Source organism: Ailuropoda melanoleuca, chromosome 8 (genome assembly GCF_002007445.2).
Source record: "Ailuropoda melanoleuca isolate Jingjing chromosome 8, ASM200744v2, whole genome shotgun sequence".
NCBI classification, from domain to species: domain Eukaryota; kingdom Metazoa; phylum Chordata; class Mammalia; order Carnivora; family Ursidae; genus Ailuropoda; species Ailuropoda melanoleuca.
This window is the reverse complement of record NC_048225.1, coordinates 114,390,549-114,415,185: the sequence shown is the minus strand read 5'-3', so window position 1 is coordinate 114,415,185 and position 24,637 is coordinate 114,390,549. Positions and strand designations below refer to the sequence as shown.

At 38.2% G+C, this 24,637-nt stretch overlaps 1 protein-coding gene across 3 annotated transcripts in view; it reads left to right on the top strand.

Moving 5' to 3' along the window:
* The window catches only part of ESRRG (estrogen related receptor gamma), a 578,927-nt gene extending 554,500 nt beyond the window's left edge, over nucleotides 1–24,427 (top strand). For all 3 annotated transcript variants that reach the window (XM_019806161.2, XM_011232602.3, XM_034667188.1), the window contains 2 exons: nucleotides 8,112–8,381; nucleotides 20,567–24,427. In XM_019806161.2, the coding sequence (XP_019661720.1) occupies nucleotides 8,112–8,381; nucleotides 20,567–20,811 (515 nt within the window). In that variant the 3' untranslated portion in view covers nucleotides 20,812–24,427. The remainder of the gene's footprint in view (nucleotides 1–8,111; nucleotides 8,382–20,566) is intronic.
* The last annotated feature ends 210 nt before the right edge of the window (nucleotides 24,428–24,637 follow it).

Below are 24,637 nucleotides of genomic sequence, written 5' to 3'. Positions count from 1 at the left end.
CTGCTTTAAAATGGGAAGGCACCTTACTCCCTTGCTTCTGCTCAATGGCTGTCATGTTGCAAACACTTCGGACAAGTGAGTATTTACTTAGCGAGGATCCATTGTTCTAAAATGAAGTGAGAGGGAGATGCCGTATGAATGCATTTTTATGGTGTTGTCTTCTCTTTGCTCTTTTTGGTTCAGAGGGTAGGGATTACACTGTACTCACTTTGTACACCCTAATCATCTGAGCATGGTGCTTCACTTAGCACAGATGCACTGAATTGTGTTACAGTGGAACCATCGGGAACTGCATACTGTAGGGCTGGATGCCCTTGGGAACATTTTTCCCACTTTCTTATTGTACAGATGAAAAAGCAGGAACCAGAGAAGTTGACTCATTGCTCAGAGTACACACTACTTGGCAGGAGAGGTGGCCCCCAGGGTTAGGTCTACTAACTCCCAGTCCAGTGATCTTTACCTGGGGTGCTCACCCTTACCCACATAGCCTTGTGCTTCCTGTCAGTCCTGCTCACTGTGTTACTCCAAATCACATGGCACTGGAACTGGAAGCTTCTTCAGAGATGTCTCGTCTCCATCTCACATTTGACAGATGAGGAGTCAGCTGTGGGTCTGTATTAGTTTGCTGGCGCTGCTGGCGCGGAGTACCACAGACTAGATGGCTTACAACGAAAGTGTATTATCCCGCAGTTCTGAGGGCTAGAAGTCTGCGATCAAAGTGTTGGGAGGGTTGGTTACTTCTGAGGGCTGTGAGGAAGACTCTGTTCCAGGCCTCTTTCTTGGCTTCTGTCCTGGCTTCTGGTGGCCCCAAGCATCCCTTGGCTTGTAAATGGCATTCTCTCTGTGTACCTTCACATCATTTCCTTCTGTTTGTGTCTGTCTCTGTCTAAATTCTCCCCCCCTTTTTAATGAAGCTACAGTCAGATTAGGACCCACCCTAATGACCTCATCTTAACCTGACCATCTGCAAAGACCCTATTTCCAAATAAGGTCCCATTCACAGGTACTGAGTTAGGATTGTAACATCTTTGGGAGGGACACAATTCAACCCACAACAGAGGTCAAGTTAGCACCACTGGCTGTAGTATGGGTGGACCTAGAACCCAGATCTCCAGACCTCAAGGTCAGTGCTCCCCACACTAGCCTCTTCCCTCCTATATCACTCAATGACAGTAAATCCTTAGCTTTGGGGTATTTGACATTAATTATTTCCCGCAGATTATGTAAAAGTCTGTGGAAATGTCTGTCAGCCTACAGATCCTCAAAGTTCAGATAGAGTCAGCATGCATTTATTTTGGAGGCTTGATTTTTATTTTTTATTTTATTTTTTAAAGGTTTTGTTTATTTATTTGTCAGAGAGAGAGAGAGCAAAAGCACACAAGTAGGGGGAGCGGCAGGCAGAGGGAGAAGCAGGCTCCCCACTGAGCATTGAACCCGATGCGGGACTCGATCCCAGGACCCTGGGATCATGACTTGTGCCGAAGGTAGACGCTTAACCCACTGAGCCACCCAGGAGTCCCAGGAGGTTTGATTTTTTAAATCAAGTATCAGACCAACTTTGATGAGGGCTCGGAAATTTCCTGAAGATAATGCCTGCGTGTCTGATGCCCAGGCTGGATTGATCTTCCTTGGATGCCTGGTCAGGGTCCTATAACAGCCTTGATATTTCTTGACCAGTCCCAGCAGAGATTGGGTAGAGCCAGTCAGATTCAAGCACAGGATCTTTTTCTTTCAAACCAGAAATGTGGCTTCAAAATGAGCTTTTCCTACTCCACGTCCATCTAATCCCAAAGTGAGACTGAAGATGCCCTTTTATAAGATTTTTTTTTTCTGAGTCCTACATTATATGGCACTGCCTTCCTTTTTTCTTGATGGTCAAACACACTTCAGTCACATCAGAAAGGAAACTTCCCAGGCAGAGCTCTCTTGTTTTGAACTAGTACAAAATAAAAGTTGTAGGAAAAGAAAGCCATTAGGTATCCCTTCTTTAAAGCAGCGCAGCCTGTACCTTTCTCCGTGCCATCCAATAGTTTGTCTTTCTTCTTGGCTTAGATGAAAAGATGGGAGAAGTAAAGTTGAGGTCAAGTAAAAGGGAGCTTGGGGAAAGCTAAAGGAATGTTTTCAGGTTCTCCCTAGTCACTCAGCAGTAGGTGGGTAAGTGGTATTTCCAAAGAGGAACTGTACATTTCATCTAGATATTCTCTGTATCCTTATTTTACATTCACCTGCCCCACATCTAGTGCTTTTTTCAAAGTGGGTTGGCAGTTGTCACCCTCCCACACTCAGAAACAAACCAAAAAAATCCTCTGGTCATCATCTTGAGACTTCCCTGAGTAGTCACTTGGAATATCTTTCTTTAGCTGCTATTATACTTTTAATTTTTCTAGCAAGCTGACCTTGGAAACAAGGAACAATTAGTAAAGATAGCATTTCACCAGTGCCGTGGGGGCATGTTTTGAATTTCTGTGCCCATGAGTGGGCTAACTGAAACTTCCTTTGGCTGTTCCCATGATCAGCATGAGTGGTCAGTGGCCAGTTGCATCTGTAAACTCAGTTAACCGTGATAATTCTGTCTTGAACTGGTAGATATTGCCTTTATGATTCTGTTCTACCCTCCTTTTATCACCTGTCACCTAGACCATTTGCTAAGTTTTATGGATGATAGTCAAGTTTGCTACATAGAATTTTTTGAATTGGAGTTCTTTCAGATTTTCACATTTGTCCTATGAAACCACTATTTTAAAGTAATGGTTTCATAAAATCTCTGTGAATCCTACTTGAAATATAACAATGGAAGTAAAGAAACAGATTTATCATGGAATCAACAAATTTTGAAACATGATCAAATTCCAAGAAGGGGAATTTTTGTCATTTATTCTTATATTTTACCCAAACTAATTGAAATGGAGTCTGAATGATTGAAATCTGGGTTATAGCCAGACTAAAAGAATAAAGATTCAAAGGATAATAGCGGAGGTATTGCATCTAATGCTTACATGCTAATATAATAGGTAATATTTGTCATCCATTATAAAGAAAAGTTCTCAATGAAATGCTTCTGATAGCACCAGGTAAAGATTCCAGCTTTCACTTTGCCACTTGGCCATCTGTAGTTGCTTAACTCCAGTCCCTACTGAGTGCCAGCCCATGAAGTCTGTCTCTCCAAAAAGCAGAATAGAAAAGTCTTTATTATATATATTTTAATATATATTTTTATTTATATATAATTTTATATATTATTATATTTTATATTATATAGTATGTATATATTATTTTTATATATTTTATATATAATATATATTTTATATGTACATAATAATTTTATATGTTATATATGATGTATATTTTATATGTATATATTAATTTTATATATTATATATATACACACACACTGCAACTCCAGGGCTATGTGTTTTGTGAATCATACAACACATGATATGTCGACTCATATGTGAAAATAGCAACTCGCTGAAAAATACAGTTTCTCTCGAACAAGGGTTATGCATCTGTGTATCTGTTGGTAGCTAATACCAAATCTTGGAGCCATGATGATTCTTTTCTTCCCTAGTTCCTGTAGACATTGGGTTTATTTGTATGGGGGAGAAAGAATCTAGCTTATGCCACAGTGCTCACTCAGCTTCTCTCAATGAATTTTGTTTACCATCTCGGTGAGTTATTATGGCATAATTGCAATTCTCACATGATATGCTATTTGTTGAAAACTGTCAATTTTTTGTGGAAGAGAGAAACTACAGTTCAAAAACGGTGAGTGGGCAAATCAATGCCATGATTAACTGATATTAACAGACACCCTGAAGATTTAAAATGCTTGCTCTCTGTTTCCAGGAAGCAGCCGAGAAGGAAATGCCTGGCAGGGGTTAAACCCCAGTGCCTGCATGGCAGCCTATTTCTGTCAACACTCCGTTCAGGAAATAAACATTTATGCTTTCTGAAATGAAAGTGTATTTTTGAAGACCGGCCGTCAGATATTTTTTGCCCTTCACACTTTCAAATGCTTAGCCTTTTCTGTAAGTTGACTGCAAAGTGCATCAGTTTGCCAGGCTAAAANGGGAAAAAAAAAAAAAAAAAAAAAAAGTGCTTGACAAGTGCCCATAGCACCACTGTCTTCCTCCGAAGTTTCTCGTGGAAGAATGCAAGAGGATTGGCACAAAACATACTTTCTTCAAGCGTTTTACTTCAGGGGTACCTGCCTCTTGAGAAGCTTTTCAGTCCTTCCAAATGATCTTATTCCCAACTGTCATCTGGTTTATTTGGAGCCCACTGTATTGCAGATAAACATGCTATTTAACTGCGGGTCAAGGTAAAGAGTCATTCTACTAGCAAAATGCCTGAGATACAGTAAATGGCACTGACTCCAGGACAGCGATGAAGGGAGATCAGAGTTGTCAGCCATATGCATGGAATGGGCCATAGCTGGGGAGGAAAAAAAAAATGTGCCGTGGTATCAGGGTATTTTAAAAAGCTGTAATACGGCTGAACATTTAAAACTATAACCTGTCACACACCAAAGATTAAGATCCCGGGATGTACAAAACATGAAGTTTGAATGACACGACAGCAAAGCATATTTTATTTCACTTGGGAGAGATGTTTCTGTCCAAAGGTAGCTAAATGGTGTAGGTGATGAGAGACTCTCATTTGTAGCCCGATAGCTATAAAACACCACTAAATGCCGGGCACAGGCACACGCGAGTAATTATCATTGGATACAAGCACGTGGGCACCAATAGAATCATTGTGTTTTTAGAAAATTCCTTAAACTCGGTTTATTTAGATGTTGGCCATTTAGGTTTTTATACTTTGCTCAGGTCCACTGGTCAAACTATTAGTCTCCGTGTCATTATGTATGGGAACTATCTATAGCGAGCACTCCTAAAGGGCAGGTAGAAGTTTGTGGCGTTCAAATGTTAGCTCTGTGATGTATTCTGCCACCTTCGTGACCCAGTGAGCACAAGGCTGTGTCACTGCCACCCAGACATTTGGGCGGGCGGGCCCTTTGTGCCAGCTTCCAGATGCAGAGGTATGACAGGAAAGGGTTAAAAATGTTGCGAGGCAGCTCTTTCTAGAGCATGAAGAGATAAAAGTCCAGACTTTTATTTACATTCTGGAAAGCATGGATGGTCCCTTTTCCTATCGTTTTGCAAAATTACACTTCCTTTAATCAGCTGAAATAGATGTGAGGATCTCAAGCAAGCAAACTTGTCAAACCTTTTGTGGTACATCCATTTCCCCATCCAACCTGACCGAAAAAAAAGAAAAGAGAGAGAGAGAGAATCTTTTTTTTTAACCTTTTCCCTTTTATTTCATTAAGAAGTGAAAGAAAAAGTTCGGTTTATAGGAAGGACACACACACACACACAGAGCCATCGACAGAGTGCAAACAGATTGCAGGATCAACCTAAAAAAAATGAAATTTTATTGTTTTTTGCTTAATTAAACCCCAAAGAAATGTGTGAAACCTTGTTATGGCTGAAAATTGTGAATTTGTAAATCACAGGGACAAAAGGGCCCCTGTGCAACTTTAAAGTTTCCGTGCACGTAACTGTCGATAGCGTGCCTTCTCCATCATCAGCACTAAATTCACATTGATGCCTCTTTTCTTCTCCGTATTGATCCTTCCATGAGAACGTAGATTTGTATCTGTTAATTAATGCGTCCTGAAACAGCATTTGTATTAATCAGGCAGATAAGAAAAATTGGATGCCTGCATCCTCTTGACAACCGTAAAAGTGCTGGGCCTGATAAAATCGTGGACGGGCCTCAATAAAAAAGTTCCTCCTTCCACTCAATAAACTAATCATCCTGCTTTTAATTATTCGGCAGAAAGATGTGTGGAGATTGGAGAATGTGTAAATCTATTTACTAACAGCAGTGTCTGGGAGGGAGAATGGGGCTGTCACAGGAAGGTGCTGCGGGCTACGCGCTCTGTCCATCTGCTGCGGCAGGGAAACTGCTGCTTGGGAGCGTGAAAAGGAACAAGAACACTAAGGCAAAGGAAAATAACTCATCCCTTTTGGCTCATAGCTTTCTAAGATGATCATTTATTTCTTCGTCTATTTCATTTACAAAACAAATCCCTACCGCTCCCTTTGCTTGACTTAGATATTTGGATGTGCGTTACATCTTTTTTCTTCTGTGGGGTGGGATAGAAAAAGGAGCAAAACTGGTTTGTTTCCTGTGAATATAACATTCTTAAGGTCGAAAGCAAATGGAGCCTCATCTAGGCAGCCTAGGTCATGATTTTTCTCTTGAGTCTCTCTGTTGAAAATGCTACCACGCATTTTTTCTCTAATTCTAGTAGGAAATATATGTAACCCCACGATGTGATGACCAAAAAAAGAAAAGGGATGGAAAAAGAGAAAAAAGGATTGACACAGCCAATTCAAAGGAAGATCCGTCATGTAATATGTGAATGGCTTGATAAACAATGAAAGAGATGCTTTTTACTCATGTCTTAAGACCCGCCTTTAATAAAAGCTGGACTAATCCCTCTTGATGATTTTATTAAACACTTCAGTTAATGGTGCCAAATGGCAAACCCCTAGTTTTCACCAACAGGGCAGGGAATCATTTCCTTTTCCTCATCGTGCAGTAGTTTCTAATGTCACATGGGATGTGAACAATTTGATACAAATAAAAATCAGACAAAAGCAATGACCATAAGCAGGAGCCTAAGAAGATTGGGCAGCAGTAGACCGTTATGATTTGGGCAGTACGGTCTAGACAAGGAGTGAACATAGATTTTATAAGTTGAATTATTAAAATTTCTCCTTCTATAGAATTATTGGTGGCAGGACTTAAATCATGGTACTATTGTCTTCAGTAGCCAGAGGGGTGGTTGCCCACCCTTGGAATCCCTGGGCATTGCCTTGGGAATGAAAGCAAAGATTTAAGAAATGTCTATTTTTTAGGACTCTTGGAAAAAGTACGTGGCTGATCATTAGGTATCTTCACTAAGACTTCCGTTTAGAATCCAGACCTAATCCCTCTGAGATTTAAAATAAATATTTTTACTCCTAACTAGGTTTAATTGTACTGCTTCCTCTTTCCCTATCGGACCACATTTTCTTTTTCTTTTTTTTTTTGCATGTTTTCTTAAGCTCAGAAGGAACTTTAAGCCTGTATGTGTATTATGTGTGAATTCAGATCAGATTGTTAGTGAAGAATTGAAGGAGTCGTCCAGATATTTCAGATAAAAATAATATTTAATATAGCTACTGTTATTGAACGCATATTGTAAATTAGTATTTTGCTGGGTGTTATTTTGTATGTCCCCAAAACAAAAATTGAGGTTCAAGTAAATTGTCTTACCCATGATGAAAGAGCCAGTAGCTCAGTGGGGACAGTATTTAAACTGAGAGGATCTGGTTCTGCCCATATCCTATCCATGGAACTCCATTGCCGCCATATTTATCTTTTTAAATAATTGGATTTTAATAAGAAGAATAAACTGTGGCTTTTAGATCTGGTGAAGAGGCCAAGCTGCTAAGTATTCTACTCTCTTTTATACCAATAAACACCATTTTAAGCGGAATTCATGTCATATATCAGTGAGTGAAAAAGATCAAGTTCAGAAGGTTCTCTTGGGTGTATGAATACTCATTATTCACTGAGCATCTATTACAGAGAAATGTTTCCAAATTGCACTCTACAGTGTGAGTCTAAACTGTTTTTCTTTATTTGGGAGCTCTTTTTTTTTTAAACTTTTATGTTGTTTATTAATAGTAGTTTTTAGAGATGAAGTGAATATAAATCTGACTTCCCGAAAGACATTTATAAAAATCATAGCCAGAAATCGATTATATTTAAAGTCTACATATTATTTTCTTTGGAAATGAAAGAAACAAACCTACTTTTCTGTTATATTCATTCAAGTGTGTCTATAAAACCTATAAACACCAACAAGTTGAACTGGTTTGTGACTTTTACTTTGCCATTCGCAAAATGATCAGGGGAAAATGTAAGAGCATCTAATCAAAGCTCAGCATAATTTTGAGCACTGATACAGAAACCCACTACCATATGAAACTAATGTTGTATTATGAAATTATGGCTTTAAAGTAACTTGATCTGCCCATCTTCCCATGCAGGCTTCTCCACACTGTCCCTGGCGGACCAGATGAGCCTTCTGCAGAGTGCTTGGATGGAAATTTTGATCCTTGGTGTTGTATACCGATCTCTTTCGTTTGAGGATGAACTTGTCTATGCAGATGATTATATAATGGATGAAGACCAGTCCAAATTAGCAGGCCTTCTTGACCTAAATAATGCTATCCTGCAGCTGGTAAAGAAATACAAGAGCATGAAGCTGGAGAAAGAAGAATTTGTCACCCTCAAAGCGATAGCTCTTGCTAATTCAGGTTGGCTTATTGATATAGTCATTGTTACACTTTTTAATATTTCAGTTTTACCCTTCCCTCAACAACTTCTTCAGGGATTTGCTAAACCGGTTGTAAATTCTGTATGAGGCAGCATAATTATAGTCATTACAGCTTTCTAGTGAAACGTTAGAAATAGGAAAAGTCCACTGGAATTATTTTTATTGTATTTACTTATTGAAACAATGAAACTTTTACCAGCCTGTGCATTTCCTAACTTGTAGTGTAAATGGATGCTCTCAGGACAAAATTACATCCATTGCCTTGTAGGCACAAGTGAAAATAAGTGTGTGCCGTGGGTATGCAGAAAGCATTCCCTCCCCCCCATAAATGCACATTTTGCAAATGGAAAAACATACATATGGTTTTCATTTTGGTTATCAAAGAATACTCTTGTTTTCTTGAATTCTGGAATTCTGCAGAAGGCAACTTCTACTGGAGTATTTCTCTGAAAGTTACCACCTATGCAGTAAGGGTTAAGAATGATGGGAATAAACAGTCTTAAATTTGAACTGAAATGTACTAAAATAGCAACCTCTGATAAGTAAAAATCATTGCTGCTTTCTTGTTTTTCCCTTTGTGCCTCTCCTAATGCTTTGTTGTGGTCTTAAGTCTCTTCTAGCATTTGCATATAGTTCAGGATAGATCCCTCCTCAATGACGGGCTGATCTTTAGATACCTGCGTGTCAATAACGCGCTCTGATGCTATGTACCATTGACAGTCACACCGTGCCCCTCCATCTGCTTTTGTTTTGACCCTATCTTTGAACTTTATCTTGGTTGCTGGCCAGTAGTTTTCCCTTTAATTACAAGAAGGAAACTGTCAATAAAATCTGTTAAATGGGATGCAATGAGTGGCTTGAATGGGCGGACGGCTATTTGTTCAAATTCTGCAGCATTCAAGGTATTGACAGTTTGTTTTCTGGGGCCATATGTGACGATCAATCTCAGGCTGGGCTCAGCCGCGCTGAAAAATGAAAAACCAGATTGCTTTTGCTTACTTGTGGATGACGACTTTGTGATTTGGCGCGGTCCTAGTGAGATGAGACCCTTCTGCCCAAATTGCCCCCATGAGAGCCAGGGACGCGTGACTGTTTTTAGAAATAATTTTTAATTGATTTTGTAATTAACAGTTCATCTACAATATTGATGCATGCATCCTTGGACTGATAGGAGGGAAATTGTTTTCAACAATGAAGTTGTACTTTCCTATTTGTCTTCATAATGAAGTTTAGCATTGCATACTTTTAATTGCTGACCACACCGTTCACCTCCCTTTTCCTCCTCCCCTGTGAAACTGACATAGGATTCTTTATGACAAGTGGCACTGTTGATGCAGACATCTCAGACACCCCTTGTCTGGCTCTCTTAGAAGACCAAAGTGAGAGATGGAAGAGACATTTTCCGAGAATTTATTAGTTTGCATGGACTTCGCATTATAGCATCTCTCATCATCAGATGAAAAATTCTGTAGCAGTGGTTTTGGGAAGAATTTCTGTGTGCGAGTCATATAGTGATTCTAATTGAAAACACCTACTTGGTCAATTATGTTCAAAATCCAGCAAGCATGTTTTATATCTTTTATATTACATAATGCTTTTTAAATCATTAACTAATTGTGAATGCTGAGCAATGTTAAAACTTGACCACGATTGCTAAAATCTTATAATTTTAGGTGTTAGATGTGTACTTTATGGCTATGGATTGTAATTTAGAGTACCTGATTTAATTAGTAGCAACATTTCTGTCTGTTGTTTAGAAGTATAATCCTTAGTGTTTTGATATGGAAATAGTCAAATCCCACAGAATCTGCTGTTAGAAGGAGCAAGTGACCTACTTAAGAGCAATGACTGGTGATTAGAAAGTCTTTAAAGAACTCGTTAGTTTGCTTTTCTTGTTTAAAGCCAGAAATGGTTAACAGGCCCTCTCTTTTTTCTCTTGTGCTGGTAGTGAGTAACATTAATTTCTTTCAGGAAATTTCTCCGTGTCACAGTTATTCTGCAAGTGCTTGTAACTTTTTTTTAGGTTCTCAATACCAAGAAAAATTAATTGAATCAGAGTCCATAATAAAGGAGAAAAGATTGCGGATTATATTGATATCTAAATTGTGCCACCTCTCTTGTGCTGTATAAATATGACCCTTCTCTCATGCATCTAACCCCCAAACCCTACCATTTTAACATGGGATAAACTACTCAGAAAATCTTTTTTTTTTTTCCAAACTGTCAATATAGTGCTATTTTATTCCATCTTTTGACCATTACTTGGATGACAGTAATAAAGTTGTAGATTCATTCTTGCTTAGATGCAGTGATTTTAAAACTACTCAAAAATGCATCAGTATGAAAAATGTTTTCAAAGATACCCTAAAAACCTCATAGTTTTTCTTTCAGTATTTAGAAATTTTAGATGAACATAAGTGAGTTTTTGTAAAAAAAAAAAAAAATTCGATTTTAGTGTTATTTTTATAGATATCTTAGCATTCCCTATGTGGCTGTGGATGTTAACCAATGTCTCATTAATCTAAATCTCAGCTTATTTCAAACATCTGTCTTTATTCAACAATTATAAATATTGTGCGTATACTCAGGAAACAGGGAATTATCTTCTTGATAATAGCTGTCATATCTTTTTGTAGCTCTGCTTCTGGCATATGTGAATTCAGGAATCCTTACAGCACCAGGAGCACCATTGGAAGTACTTTCCCTATCTTGAAGGATATGGGCAAAAAAACCCCAATATATTATGAACTAATACTGTCATTCTCACATTCAAATATTTGGAAACCCTAAATAACTGTCCCAATTATTTTTGAAGATAAACTCACAGGCTTATGTAAACTATATACTTTCTTTCTTTTGAGCACCAGCTATCTCTTAGGCAATTACTGCCTCCCTGATATAGCTCTGTGCAATTGAATTTAAGAAGGAAAATCTAAGTCACAATGTTAACATTATAATTGTTAGGCCCCAGTTATCTCATCCGTACACCAAGAAGTTAGACTTGTCTCTAGAATTCCTTCCAATTCTGGGAGTTTTATGATTCTATAATTAATTTTATGTCTTTATTGGAAAATTTACTGAAATATTACTACATGCATTTTGGGTAAGATTATTTCATGTGATTCTATTGTCTCAGTTTGGTTCTATTGATTCTTATGTTTAAGAACTTGTGTGAAGCCATTATCACTGGCTACAAGGAAATATACTCATTTTCACATAGTGGAAGACTAAAGCAGCTTACGAGTAAGAATTACTTTTAGTGTGGTCATTCTCTTTTGCTCACAAGGCCCTCAAGCTTCACAGCTGCCACTCATTCCAAGTGATGTCACCAGATCTGCCCCCAACCTGGAGCCTTGTCAAGAATAAACAGAATCTATGACTTAACTGACTTTTTTTTTAAGATTTTATTTATTTATTTGAGAGAGAGAGAGAGAGAGAGAAAGAGCATGAGAGAGAAGAGGGTCAGAGGGAGAAGCAGACTCCCTGCTGAGCTGGGAGCCCGATGTGAGGCTCGATCCTGGGACTCCAGGATCATGACCTGAGCTGAAGGCAGTTGCTTACCCAACTGAGCCACCCAGGTGCCCAATGCTGACTTTTCTTTTTATTTCTACAGCAGACTTCTAGAATAATAGCATCTGTTGATATAAAGCTGCGAGTAACATTTTGGTCATCAGTTTCAAATCTTAAGTAATTATAATCACATCTTGACCGTATTTTGTCCTTGAGAACATGTTTGATGTGTAGAATTGTGATATAATTTCAAGGGATAGAAAGTTTATAATTACTGTAGGAGACTGGAATGAGGGTCATCTTAGTCATATAAGTTTGGCCTCGTGTTTTTCAGTCTTTTTTCATTATCACTCCCTTGGGGTAGCCTTTTTTAGATATTTTTCCTTAGGAAGTCCCCAATGAAATATTAATATCATGAATATATTATGTATCTGTTTGTGTACTGTACAGATATGGATTTTACCTAAAAAGAGATTTTTCCTACTTTCCAATTCCAAATTTCACTTCCTTTAAGAACGCATGTTTTAATCACATAACTGTTTTCTTGTCTGTAAGATGAGGCAGGTGAATTACATAATGTCTCATATCTCCTAAGTGGCCTAAAATTTTTATGTCAGTGACTTTTAAGTGAGGGCATTGAGTTTGGTCATATATTTTGTGTGTGGTTATGTGTGCCTTTATGCTGAATTTATAATATAGAAATATTAACATCTTCATGGATCTGAACAATTAATGTAAAAGTGAAAAACATCTTCAGTCCCTGTGTATGTCTTGGGCCCTCAACACTATTTTATTGAAATTTTGACTAAATTTGCTGATGTGATATTCTAGACGTAGTTTTAGATATTGATCAAGCGATTATCCTTTTTTAAAAATCTTTCTGTGGACATTTTCTCTTTTTATTTTAGCTTTTGCTGGGGAATCTCATTTGATTTCCACAACAGGCCTGTGAGGTAGACATGTCCAATAGCATTTTTGCAGGTAACTGAAGCAAGCTGGTAAAGATGAGTGGCCACCGTGAGGCAGACGGTTGGGCCCTCTGTCCCTTGCTATCAATAAGCGATTTCTATTCCACAAATAAGTAGCTAGCATGTCTTTAAATGGATCAACACAGAAGACTAGCCAATGCCATTTTATATCTGCTAACCGAAATTAGTGCTTTTAACTTAGCTTAGAATTTTGCACTCACTTTGTCTTGCTGTCTTCTTGGAGTTATGGTAGTATAAAACCATTCTTGAAAGTGGCAAGGAAGATTTGGAGACAAAAATGTTTACCACCTTTATAGGACTTAATAAGAAATAAGTATGGGTAGGCCTTTTGTGGCAGGTGATATTTATAGTTCACTTTTACCCAGACCAAACCATAATTAATACTCTCTGGGAAGCCAAAATTATGATTTTCCATTGCCTAGTCTACTTTTCTTTGGCTTTTGCTCAAATCTGCCATCCCTGTCTGGGTTATTTTAATTTTGCTTCAGATGATATAATTGAGTTGAATGGGTAGTTTTATTTTATGTAACCCTTTAATTTCATACATAATATGATATCTCAGATTTTTATGTAAAAAATAGAGTTAGTTTTCAAATGTTTCATAATATGTTCAATGATCACTATGCCTTGACATAGTGTAAGAAATATTTGCTGCAAGTGTCTCTGTGCTTCCAACTGGGTAATAAGTACCTATATACTCTAATTGCTTTACTTCTAGGGAATGACATAATATAACATTATTTTCATTACAGATCTTAAGATAATGACTAATCCCTTAGAAAAAGGTCATTAGCATGGTACAGATCATTTATGATCTGTTATGATATTGTGAAAGATTGAAATATTTATCACCCAAGTTGCTATCAACATTCACTTATTTTTTTAAGATTTACTTATTCATTTATTTGAGAGAGAGAGAGAGAGAGAGAGAGATGAGCAGGGAGAGAGAGAGGAAGAAGGAGGAAGCAGACTCCCTGCTGAGCAGGGAACCTGATTGGGGTGGGGGTTTGGGGCTCGATCTCAGGACCCTGAGCTCATGACCTGAGCCAAAATCAAGAGTCAGACACTGAACTCAGTCAACATTCACATATTAAGTATATTTGTCTTTGTCACTTCTAGTAGAAGGAGTTAGAAAGCTTCCAGATAAGTGTTAGATATTGGAGGAAGAGAAAGGCCTTGAGTACTTGTAGAGAAATAAGAGACTTAGCAGGGATTCCGATTATGCAAGGTAAACAATAATCGAAACAATAATTTGGGGTTTATGAGAGGGAAGCCAGGAGGATCTGTGGCTCAACACCCAATATAAATATAGTAGAGGAACGATTTGTGGAGCTTCAATAAATGTTGAAGTCTGGCTTGATAGCCAGAGCCAGAAATGAGGAAAACAGTCTTCCCCCCAAAATGTGTGTGTCTCCATGGAAAGCTATGAAATCAGCACATAATAAGAATTGTTATTACTATTTCCAACGTGAGAATTATAACTTTTCTGCATTAGGAAAGACCTAAAAAGCCTTCTGAGCCAACCTCCTAGTTGGCATATGAACAGCTTCCTTGACATTTTTGCCAAGTGTTTCTACTGACTTGTTTGGAATTCTGCTTAACTCACTACATTCTAGAAGGGACTATCCCATCAGAAGTTGCTCACGACCCCTCTCTCCATCTCTGTCTCTCACCGTTTTGATATGAGCCCAACATAGATTTAAAAGAAAAACACACCCAAACAGAATGTGTACCTTAATGAGTGTATTCGTTTTCTATGGCTGCTCTAACAAATGGCCACAACTTGGTGACTTCAAACAACACATATTTATTCTCTTACTGTTCTGGAGGTCAGAAGTCCATAAGCATTTTCACAAGGTTAAAGACTAGGGCAAAGACAGGGCAGTGATCCTTCTGGAGGCTCTAGGGGAGGGCTGTTTCCTTGCCTCTTCCAGCTTCTGGAGTGACATTCCTTGCATTGCTTGAGTTATGGCCCCTTCATCCATCTTCGAAGGCAGCAGCGTAACACCGTACATTGCCTTCTTCTTCCTTTGCCTCTCTTGCATAAGGACACTTTTGACTTCATTGAAGACCCTCCTGGATAATCTAGGATAATCCCCCATGGCAGATCCTTACTCACAGCTGCAAAGTGTGCTTTGCCATATAAGGTAACATCCAGGTTCCAGGGATGGACTACCTGGATATCTTGGGGGCCATTTTGCAGTCTGTCACAATAGCAATATGATCAAGGATGGGAAATAAAAATTTGTGAGCTATGCCAGAAACCCCTCCATGCGTCTTGTCCCAGTATCACCCCCGCTTCCTTTCCCACAAAAGTAACCACTATTCTGTTGTGGTTTTTATCACTTCCTTATGTTTCATTATGGCTTTATCACTATAAATGGGTATCCTCAGATAGGATTGTTTAGTCTTGCCCATTTCCAAAAAAAAAAATTTTTTTAATGGAGTTTTTAACTCTCCTTTAATCTAAAACTTCATCTTTCATTTTCATTTTCTTACAATTTCTCTGTTGAAGAAGCCAGGGCATTTGACCTTCGGAGTTTCCCACAGTCTGGACTTTACAGATTGCATACTTTGGGTGCAGTTCATCATGTTTCTCTGCCCTTTGCATTTTGTGCAAATTGGTAACTGGATCCAGAGGCTTAATCAGTCTCAGGTTCAATCCCTGTGACACCTAGGGGTGGTGTGCTGTTCACTGGGAGGCATACGATGTCCAGTTGTCTCTGTGGTCTATGAGCAGCTATCAATGCTCATTACCTAAATCCTTGCATCCCTGGAGGTTTCAAAATGATGATCTGTGATTTTTTCATCTATTTTTTACATTCAGTCATTGGGATCCTTATATAAAGTGATGCTTTCTCTCATCTCTTATTGATGACTGATGATGCAGTTTATATAGGGGCTTGACTCTTTCCCTTCATTTGCCAGTTTTCAAAATAAAGGATTGATGAATTCTTTATTTTTTCCTCCTGTCTTTTTAAAATGTCATTATAATCAAATTTATTTAAGCTTATTTAGTGGATTTCTTTCTCCCTCCCTCCCTTCCTTCCTCCCCCTTCCCTCCCTCCCTTCTTTCCTTCCTTTTTCCCTCCCTCCCTCCCTTCCTCCCTTCCTTCCATTTTTTTTTTTTTAAAGAGAGAGAGCTCAAATGGGGTGTTTAGGGGGAGGTGGAGAGGGAGAGAGAGAATCTTAAGCAGGCTCCATGCCCAGTTCAGAGCCCAACACAGATCTCGATCTCAACCCTGAAATCATGACCTGAGCTGAAATCAAGAGTCAGACATTTAACCAACTGAACCAGCCAGGCGCTCCTATTCAGTGGATTTCAATCAATTGCAATTATAATCCTTTTGGAAGCTCAAATTGTCCCATTTTGGGTCAGCTGGAGTCACTTCAGGTTGGCTTCTGGAATCTTTCTGAATGACTTAGTAGTTATAGATAGTGTCCTTTCTATCTAGTATAAGATGTTCCATACTTATCTTAAATATTTCCTGGCTGAAGCCTGGAGTCTAATTATAAGCTGGGTGCTAGGTTACTCATTGCTCATTATTGCATTCCTGGTTTGGCCATCCTTCCTAGGCCTTCTCGGTGGACAGAGCTCTCTCTCTCTCTCTCTCTCTCTCTCTCTCTCTCTCTCTCTCGTGCGTGTGTGTGTATCTTGGGGATACCTTGTCACTTAGTTTTGTTTGTGAGTATTGTCTATGGGTTTTTAGTTTGGCCATCTAGTTCTGTTTTTTATGTACAGATTTGGAAAGATTAAAATATCTTGCTGCCACCACTGCCATCATCCTAGAAAGTTTATGATTGGCACCATCTTTTGAAATTTAGGGTCAGCTGTTGATGTCAGTCAAGAACTAGTTTGCATTACAATCAACCAGTGTTCCTCAGTACCCATCCGACTGGGGCCAGGAGGAGCACTCTGTTAGACTCCTTATAATAGTGCGTATAAAATTTTTGAGATTAAATTATCTTTTAGAAAATAGACCTTTGCTCACTTCTCTGTCTTTTCCATCATGTTGTGCTTCATTCCTTTAGTGATCAGAGAGTCCCATCGGCTCACCCGTTATTATCCCTATCCATGTAGGCAATTTACAAACACTAAAGAAATCAACACTTGGGTTCCTCTGAGTGTTGGTTTATATTATGTACTAGACTTGACTCTGAATATGCTTTGTCTCTTTTTAATATTCAGTTCCACCCTCAAAACGAGATTTGACACCATTGAGAAAGTATTGCCAAGAATGAGCTCCAAGTCCTAAAGACGGTTCCCAAATAGGACTTGAGCATTCTGGAGTAGCTATACCCACGATAGTTAAAATTTTTACCATAGAGAAAGGCAGTATTTTATTTCAGGTAAAATACAAAAAGAAGATCTTTTGCAATGGCTCTGAGTCTCACTGCATTTTGCAACTGTAGGTGTGAGGATATTTAGCTGTCTTCCCAAAGTAATGATCTGAACTAGACGTGTTCCTTTAGGACCCCACTTCACAGAATAAAATATTGGAATTTAATGAAGGGGTTCTATTTTATTAGTAAGTGTTGAATTTAATATATGGGTGGCAATACATGCTTCATGTGAACACTGGTTATACTTTGAAATCTGGATTATTTTAGAATAGAAGTCTGGTTTTGTAGTTCATAGCCCTGACTTGGCCGTAGAAGCACCTAGATTTTTAAAAATACGGAGGATGCCTTGGATCGAGCTAAAGTTTTCTGATTAATAGGTCTGGGCCCAGACATCTTTATTTTTAACCACTCACCCAGTGTTTTTAATGTATAGGCTCACCATGTCTACTTAGTTCATAAGCCTATGATTCCCGTTATTAAGTTTTGCTGGTTTTCATTAGCACAAATACTGGGACCATTTCCCTTAAAATATAAAGCTAAAAAGAAACCAGTGCCAACGACCAAAGCTAAATAATTACATAAATTAATGCCGGTTCTTTTGAGCCTAGCATAAATGTATAAATGTAGCCCAAAGAGCAAAACAGAGATTAAAGCCACAGAGCCAGAACTTGAACTAGGATCCCTAATGGAGATTAATATTTTCTTCAGCAGTCTGCCAGCTGAATCATGGTCTAATTAAATAGTTCAGATTTAGTGAGTTTGCATTTAAAGTATTAGCAGATCCGAGAATGGGTAAAGCTAAAATGAGTTAGAATCTTTTCTGTAAATGGGAAGTTAAATTATCATAGTAATTTGATTAAATCATTTTTAAATCTCTCAAGCTAAATCACAGCCTTTAAAGAATAGTTTGAAGTCTTAATTGCTGTTTGTGAGCATATCTCTCTGCTATTTGTTCTCGCCTCATTTCCTGTGACATCCTATAATATATCTCCTGCCGGGCAAGAGTAGTGGGGAAGGCAGGGCTTGGGGTGGGGGCTGAGATGACTCTGCAGCTTGCTTCACACGTTTAAAGGTCTGCCATGGAGAAGAAGGACATTTATTCTGTATCGTTGCAGTATTTAGAACCAGACCAAAGGACGGAAGTTGTAGACAGAGTTGGAAAAATCTGAAGAAGACATTTCTAAGGATCAGTTCTGTCCTTTGCAAAATAGAATGTTCTGCATGCATTTGGAAATGTCTTCATTAGAAATGTAGAGAAGATTCTTGATGAAAATGGAAGGTTGAATAAGAAGGGCTCAGAGGATCATTTTAACTCATTTTGGTTTTTAAACAAGGGAAATGTCACGTGCAGTGGTACACATTCTAGCAGCATATTTTGATACTAAGAAGCCCGAGTTAGGCCTAACTCTGACACTCCCAGTGTCGATGGGAGATGAGATGAGGCAGTGTTTATAAAGAGCTTATCAGAGGCCTCACCCCGAACAGGTACTTAATATATGGTATACTTCTGATTTTTTTTTTTTTTTGGTCTGGTGGGAAAATAGTTATTTCGTTTTAATATTGCCTGTAAAGATGCAATTCCTCTTCTCCCCATCCGTTTTTTCCCATTTTTGCTTTGCGAGCTTTGAGTCCCAGGACAGATGGGGTAAGTCCACCTTATCTCCCTCCCTTCTTGTGCAAGGTCAGTTTTTTGTGTCCCTGGGCACTCACCGTTAATGTGCATGCAGGCCCACCATTTTCCCTTCAGACAGCATTTCAGAGGAAAAATAGGAAAAATAAGAAAATTCAGTGTGCGCTGTGATTTCCGTGACAGTTTTTCCCTCTCTCACATTGCCATCCCCTAGACGTCTTTGGAAATGATGTGGGCTTGTTGCTATGAGAAGACACATAGGAAGTGGATGGGAATGTCATGCTGAAAGGAGCCAGAGTGGAGAGAAACAATCCATAGGGACAGGCTAGCTTATGTGTTGGGCAGTGTCCTGAGTTCCACGCCAGGGCACCACTGGCTCAACCTGGCAGGCGTTGAGCCGTAAATGCTCCTAAGCCACTGTATTCCAAGTTACTCAAAACTCTTTTGGAGAAACGTGTCATTAACCACCTCATGTAAACAGCAGTCAGTTTACCAACAATGTGGTGAAACGATTTCAAAATGACGCAACGTAAGAGAAAAAAACAACAAAATACAAACAAGTTTTTAAACATGTTCCTGGCTGTAGCTGTCAGCCTTTTAATTACGGTGCCATAATTTTTTTTTTATCATATGTTTAGCCACTTGATTTTAAATTACATTTCTTCTCTCTTTTTGTGTCTGTGGCCTGATACTTGAATTATATGAAAGATTAGGCTAACTACATATATCTTAGAGCTCTGCATTCTCAGAGAACGAGAATTATTAAACATGAAGAATCCCCCAAAGACTCCATTATGTGTAATTAACAGATAAACTGTCATCAGAATCAATAAAACGTGCTAAATGATTCAAACTTGTATATAATTAAGTGTCTGTTTTAGAGCTAGAGCAGTAACTTTTCTTTTTCCCCACATCTCACATTTCTCAAAAGAATAATTGTGGCAACCCTGTTAACCCTTTCCTTGCTTGATTGAATTAGATTTTTAAATGAGTCACTGAAGGGCAAAGTTCACCTTCACAAATCTGAAAAATATTTCAGAACTCATTAATCTAAAGACTTCATTTGTTTTTCAGTAGAAGCAGACGGTGTAAGGATGCTTTAATGAACTGTTAACAGTACACTGAAAGTCTTGAAAGGATAGCAGTTTATGGTGATTTCTGTATAGTCGACACCCGAACATAGTGTTAAATTCAGTGTATTTATACTGCGTTCTTAAAACCTTTGTCATCTACTTTTTTTTCCCCTTTTGGGAAATATGGGCTTTTTGAGGGCAAGATCATAATTTTAGACAATTTCACCTCCATAGCACTTAGAATAATACTTTTAATAGATGACCTTTGATAATTGCTGAATGGGTGAATAAATACATGAATGAGATAATGAATAAAGTAACCAAGATTGTAATCCGTTAAAAGGAAGCCTTCTCTGGGGTTGCTCCGTTTTAGGAGGAAAAAGAAAACCCGCACCTTTAAATAATGGATTTTTTCGTATTCATTTCCGTGTTCTAAATCCATATTGGAAATCATCTACTGTAGGGAAATTTAGAAAAAAAAAATAGAGGTTTTGGAAATGTAAAATTCTCGGAGAAAATCACAGCTTCGAGGTTAGAGAAGTTCAAGCATAAGCTTTAACTTCCCCCAAACGGGTTTTGGTTCTTATTGACGTGGTTCTGTGTTTCGCTTGTTGTACAGACTCCATGCACATAGAAGATGTGGAGGCCGTTCAGAAGCTTCAGGACGTCTTACATGAGGCGCTGCAGGATTACGAGGCGGGCCAGCACATGGAGGACCCGCGCCGGGCGGGCAAGATGCTCATGACGCTGCCGCTCCTTAGGCAGACCTCCACCAAGGCCGTGCAGCATTTCTACAACATCAAGCTCGAGGGCAAAGTGCCCATGCACAAACTGTTTTTGGAAATGCTGGAGGCCAAGGTCTGACTAAAAGCTTCCTGGGCCTTCCTGTCCTGCACGCCGAAAAAGGGAAAATAAACCCCAGAGTGATGTCGAAGAAACTTAGAGTTTAGTTACCAACATTTTCAAAAATCAACGGACTGCACTCATCATTTAGCAGCAAGACCGTGAAGCAGCTTTCAGATCCCTCTGTATCTTCCCGATGAGTTTCTTTCTCCCTTTTCTCATCTTCCTTCCCCCTTCCTTCCCTCCTTATTTTTTTTTTCTCCCTCCCATATTCATCCTCTCCCTCATTTCTTGGCTTCCTTCATTACTGGTTCCCTTTCGCCTTCATTTCCTTCCTTCCCTCCGTCCTGCCTTCTTCCTCTTACTCGCCTCCTTCTCTTTTCTTGTCCTTCCCCTCTCTCCTAAATTGAAAATATCTCTAGTTGTAAGGCAATTGTCCCCTTCCTTTCCTTGCCTTTCCTTTTCCTTCCTTCCTTCCTTCCTTCCTTCCTTCCTTCCTTCCTTCCTTCCTTCTGCTGCTGAACTTTTAAAAGAGGTCTCTAACTGAAGAGAGATGGAAGCCAGCCCTGCCAAAGGATGGAGATCCATAATATGGATACCAGTGAGCTTGTTGTGAACCATAACGTCCCCAATGACTAAGGAATCAAAGAGAGAGAACCGACGTACCTAAAAGTACAGTGCAACCCAGACACATTGACTGAGTGCAGTATTAGATTTCACGGGAGCAGCCTCTAATTAGACAACTTAAGCAACGTGGCATCGGCTGCTTCTTATCATTGCTTTTCCATCTAGATCAGTTACAGCCATTTGATTCCTTAATTGTTTTTTCAAGTCTTCCAGGTATTTGTTAGTTTAGCTACTATGTAACTTTTTCAGGGAATAGTTTAAGCTTTATTCATTCATGCAATACTAAAGAGAAATAAGAATACTGCAATTTTGTGCTGGCTTTGAACAATTATGAACAATAATGAAGGACAAATGAATCCTGAAGGAAGATTTTTAAAAATGTTTCGTTTCTTCTTACAAATGGAGATTTTTTTGTACCAGCTTTACCACTTTTCAGCCATTTATTAATATGGGAATTTAACTTACTCAAGCAATAGTTGAAGGGAAGGTGCATATTATCACGGATGCAATTTATGTTGTGTGCCAGTCTGGTCCCAAACATCAATTTCTTAACATGAGCTCCAGTTTACCTAAATGTTCACTGACACAAAGGATTAGATTACACCTGCAGTGACTCCGGGTAGTCACGTGTATAAAGCACTGCCCGTGGAGTACAGGGCCGTAGGATGGTCAGGAGTGCACCTCTCTACCTGGGAGGTACGGTTGCCATATGATTTCTAGCTGCCATGGTGGTTAGGAATGGGATACTGCCGGTTTGCAAAGTTACAGACCTTGTCTCAGAAGGAGCTGTGAGCCAGTATTCATTTAAGAGGCAATAAGGCAAATGCCAGAATTTGAAAAAAAAAAAAAATCATCAAAGACAGCAGACGCCTGACCAAATTCTAAAACCGAATCTTATGCGTTTCTTCATTTAGGAATGTTTGTTTAAATTAATCTGCAGTTTTTACCAAGAGCTAAGCCAATATATGTGCTTTTCAACCAGTATTGTCACAGCAAGAAAGTCAGTCAGGTTCCAGACTGTTTAGAGGTGTAATCTAATGAAGAAATCAATTAGATGCCCCCGAAATCTACAGTCGCTGAATAACCAATAAACAGTAACCTCCATCAAATGCTATACCAATGGACCAGTGTTAGTAGCTGCTCCCTGTACTATGTGAACAGTCTTATTCTATGTACACAGATGTAATTAAAATTGTAATCCTAACAAACAAAAGAAATGTAGTTCAGCTTTTCAATGTTTCATGTTTGCTGTGCTTTTCTGAATTTTATGTTGCATTCAAAGACTGTTGTCTTGTTCTTGTGGTGTTTGGATTCTTGTGGTGTGTGCTTTTAGACACAGGGTAGAATTAGAGACAATACTGGATGTACAATTCCTCAGGAGACTACAGTAGTATATTCTATTCCTTACCAGTAATAAGGTTCTTCCTAATAATAATTAAGAGATTGAAACTCCAAACAAGTACTCATTATGAACAGATACACATCAAAATCATAATAATATTTTCAAAACAAGGAATAATTTCTCTAATGGTTTATTATAGAATACCAATGTATAGCTTAGAAATAAAACTTTGAATATTTCAAGAATAGAGATAAGTCTAATTTTTAAATGCTGTATATATGGCTTTCACTCAATCATCTCTCAGATGTTGTTATTAACTAGCTCTGTGTTGTTGCAAAACTTTTTGGTGCGGACACGTTTCCAAAACTATTGCTACTTTGTGTGCTTTAAACAAAATACCTTGGGTTGATGTTTCATCAGCCTAGTGCTAGGAATACTGTGTATCTATCATTAGCTATATGGGACTATATCGTAGATTGTGGTTTCTCAGTAGAGAAGTGACTGTAGTGTGATTCTAGATAAATCATCATTAGCAATTCATTCAGATGGTCAATAACTTGAAATTTATAGCTGTGATAGGAGTTCGGAAATTGGCACATCCCTTTAAAAATAACAACAGAAAATACAACTCCTGGGAACAAAAGGTGCTGATTCTATAAGATTATTTATATATGTAAGTATTTAAAAAGATTATTTTCCAGAAAGTTTGTGCAGGGTTTAAGTTGCTACTATTCAACCACACTATATATAAGTAAAATATATACAATATAGACATTGTTTTCACTGTGTCACATTAAAGTACTTGGGCTTCAGAACTCAGAGCCAACCAACTGAAAACATGAGATGGAGATGCGTGAAAAGAATCAAATACAAATTTTAGTTTTCAGTTTAAGTGACTCTCGGCATTACAGAAAAACACAACTTAAAACATAGACCTAAAAGAACTGCACGGGCTTTAGGGTAAAATGCTCATCTTAAACCTCGCTCGAGGTAAGTTTTTTCAAGTTTCAAGCAAGACCATTTACTTAATGTGAAGTTTTGGAAAGTTATAAAAGTGTATGTTTTCGCCGTATGATTTAAATTTTTATTTTGCTTCTTTTAGGTTTGTTCTTATTTAAAGCAATAGGATTGTGTGACTACCTGTAGTTACACTTGTGTTTCAATCAGATCAGATTGTTGTATTTATTCCACTATTTTGCATTTAAATGATAACATAAAAGATATGAAATATTTAAAACTGCTATTTTTCTTATAGAAGAGAAAATGGGTGTTGGTGATTGTATTTTAATTATTTAAGCGTCTCTGTTTACCTGCCTAGGAAAACATTTTATGGCAGTCTTATGTGCAAAGATCGTAAAAGGACAAAAAATTTAAACTGCTTATCATAATCCAGGAGTTGCATTATAGCCAGTAGTAAAAAGAATAATAATAATAATAAAACCATGTCTATAGCTGTAGATGGGCTTCACAATCTGTAAAGCAATCAATTGTATATTTTTGTGATGTGTACCATACTGTGTGCTCCAGCAAATGTCCATTTGTGTAAATGTATTTATTTTATATTGTATATATTGTTAAATGCAAAAAGGAGATATGATTCTGTAACTCCAATCAGTTCAGATGTGTAACTCAAATGATTATGCCTTTCAGGATGATGGTAGAGCAATATTAAACAACTTTCACTTTTGATTGCTCTTTTGTATTGTGTTTCTTTTTTGTTCCCCCCACTAAAGAACCAAATCAATAAACACTGCCCTTTGTTGCTTCCATTCAAAGAGTATCTCTGAGTACCTATTCCCTAAAAATAAAGTAGGAGTTTAAATAAGAGCTATATAAAGCCTTGTCAGAATGAATTCTAGGGTGCCAAGAGACATTTTG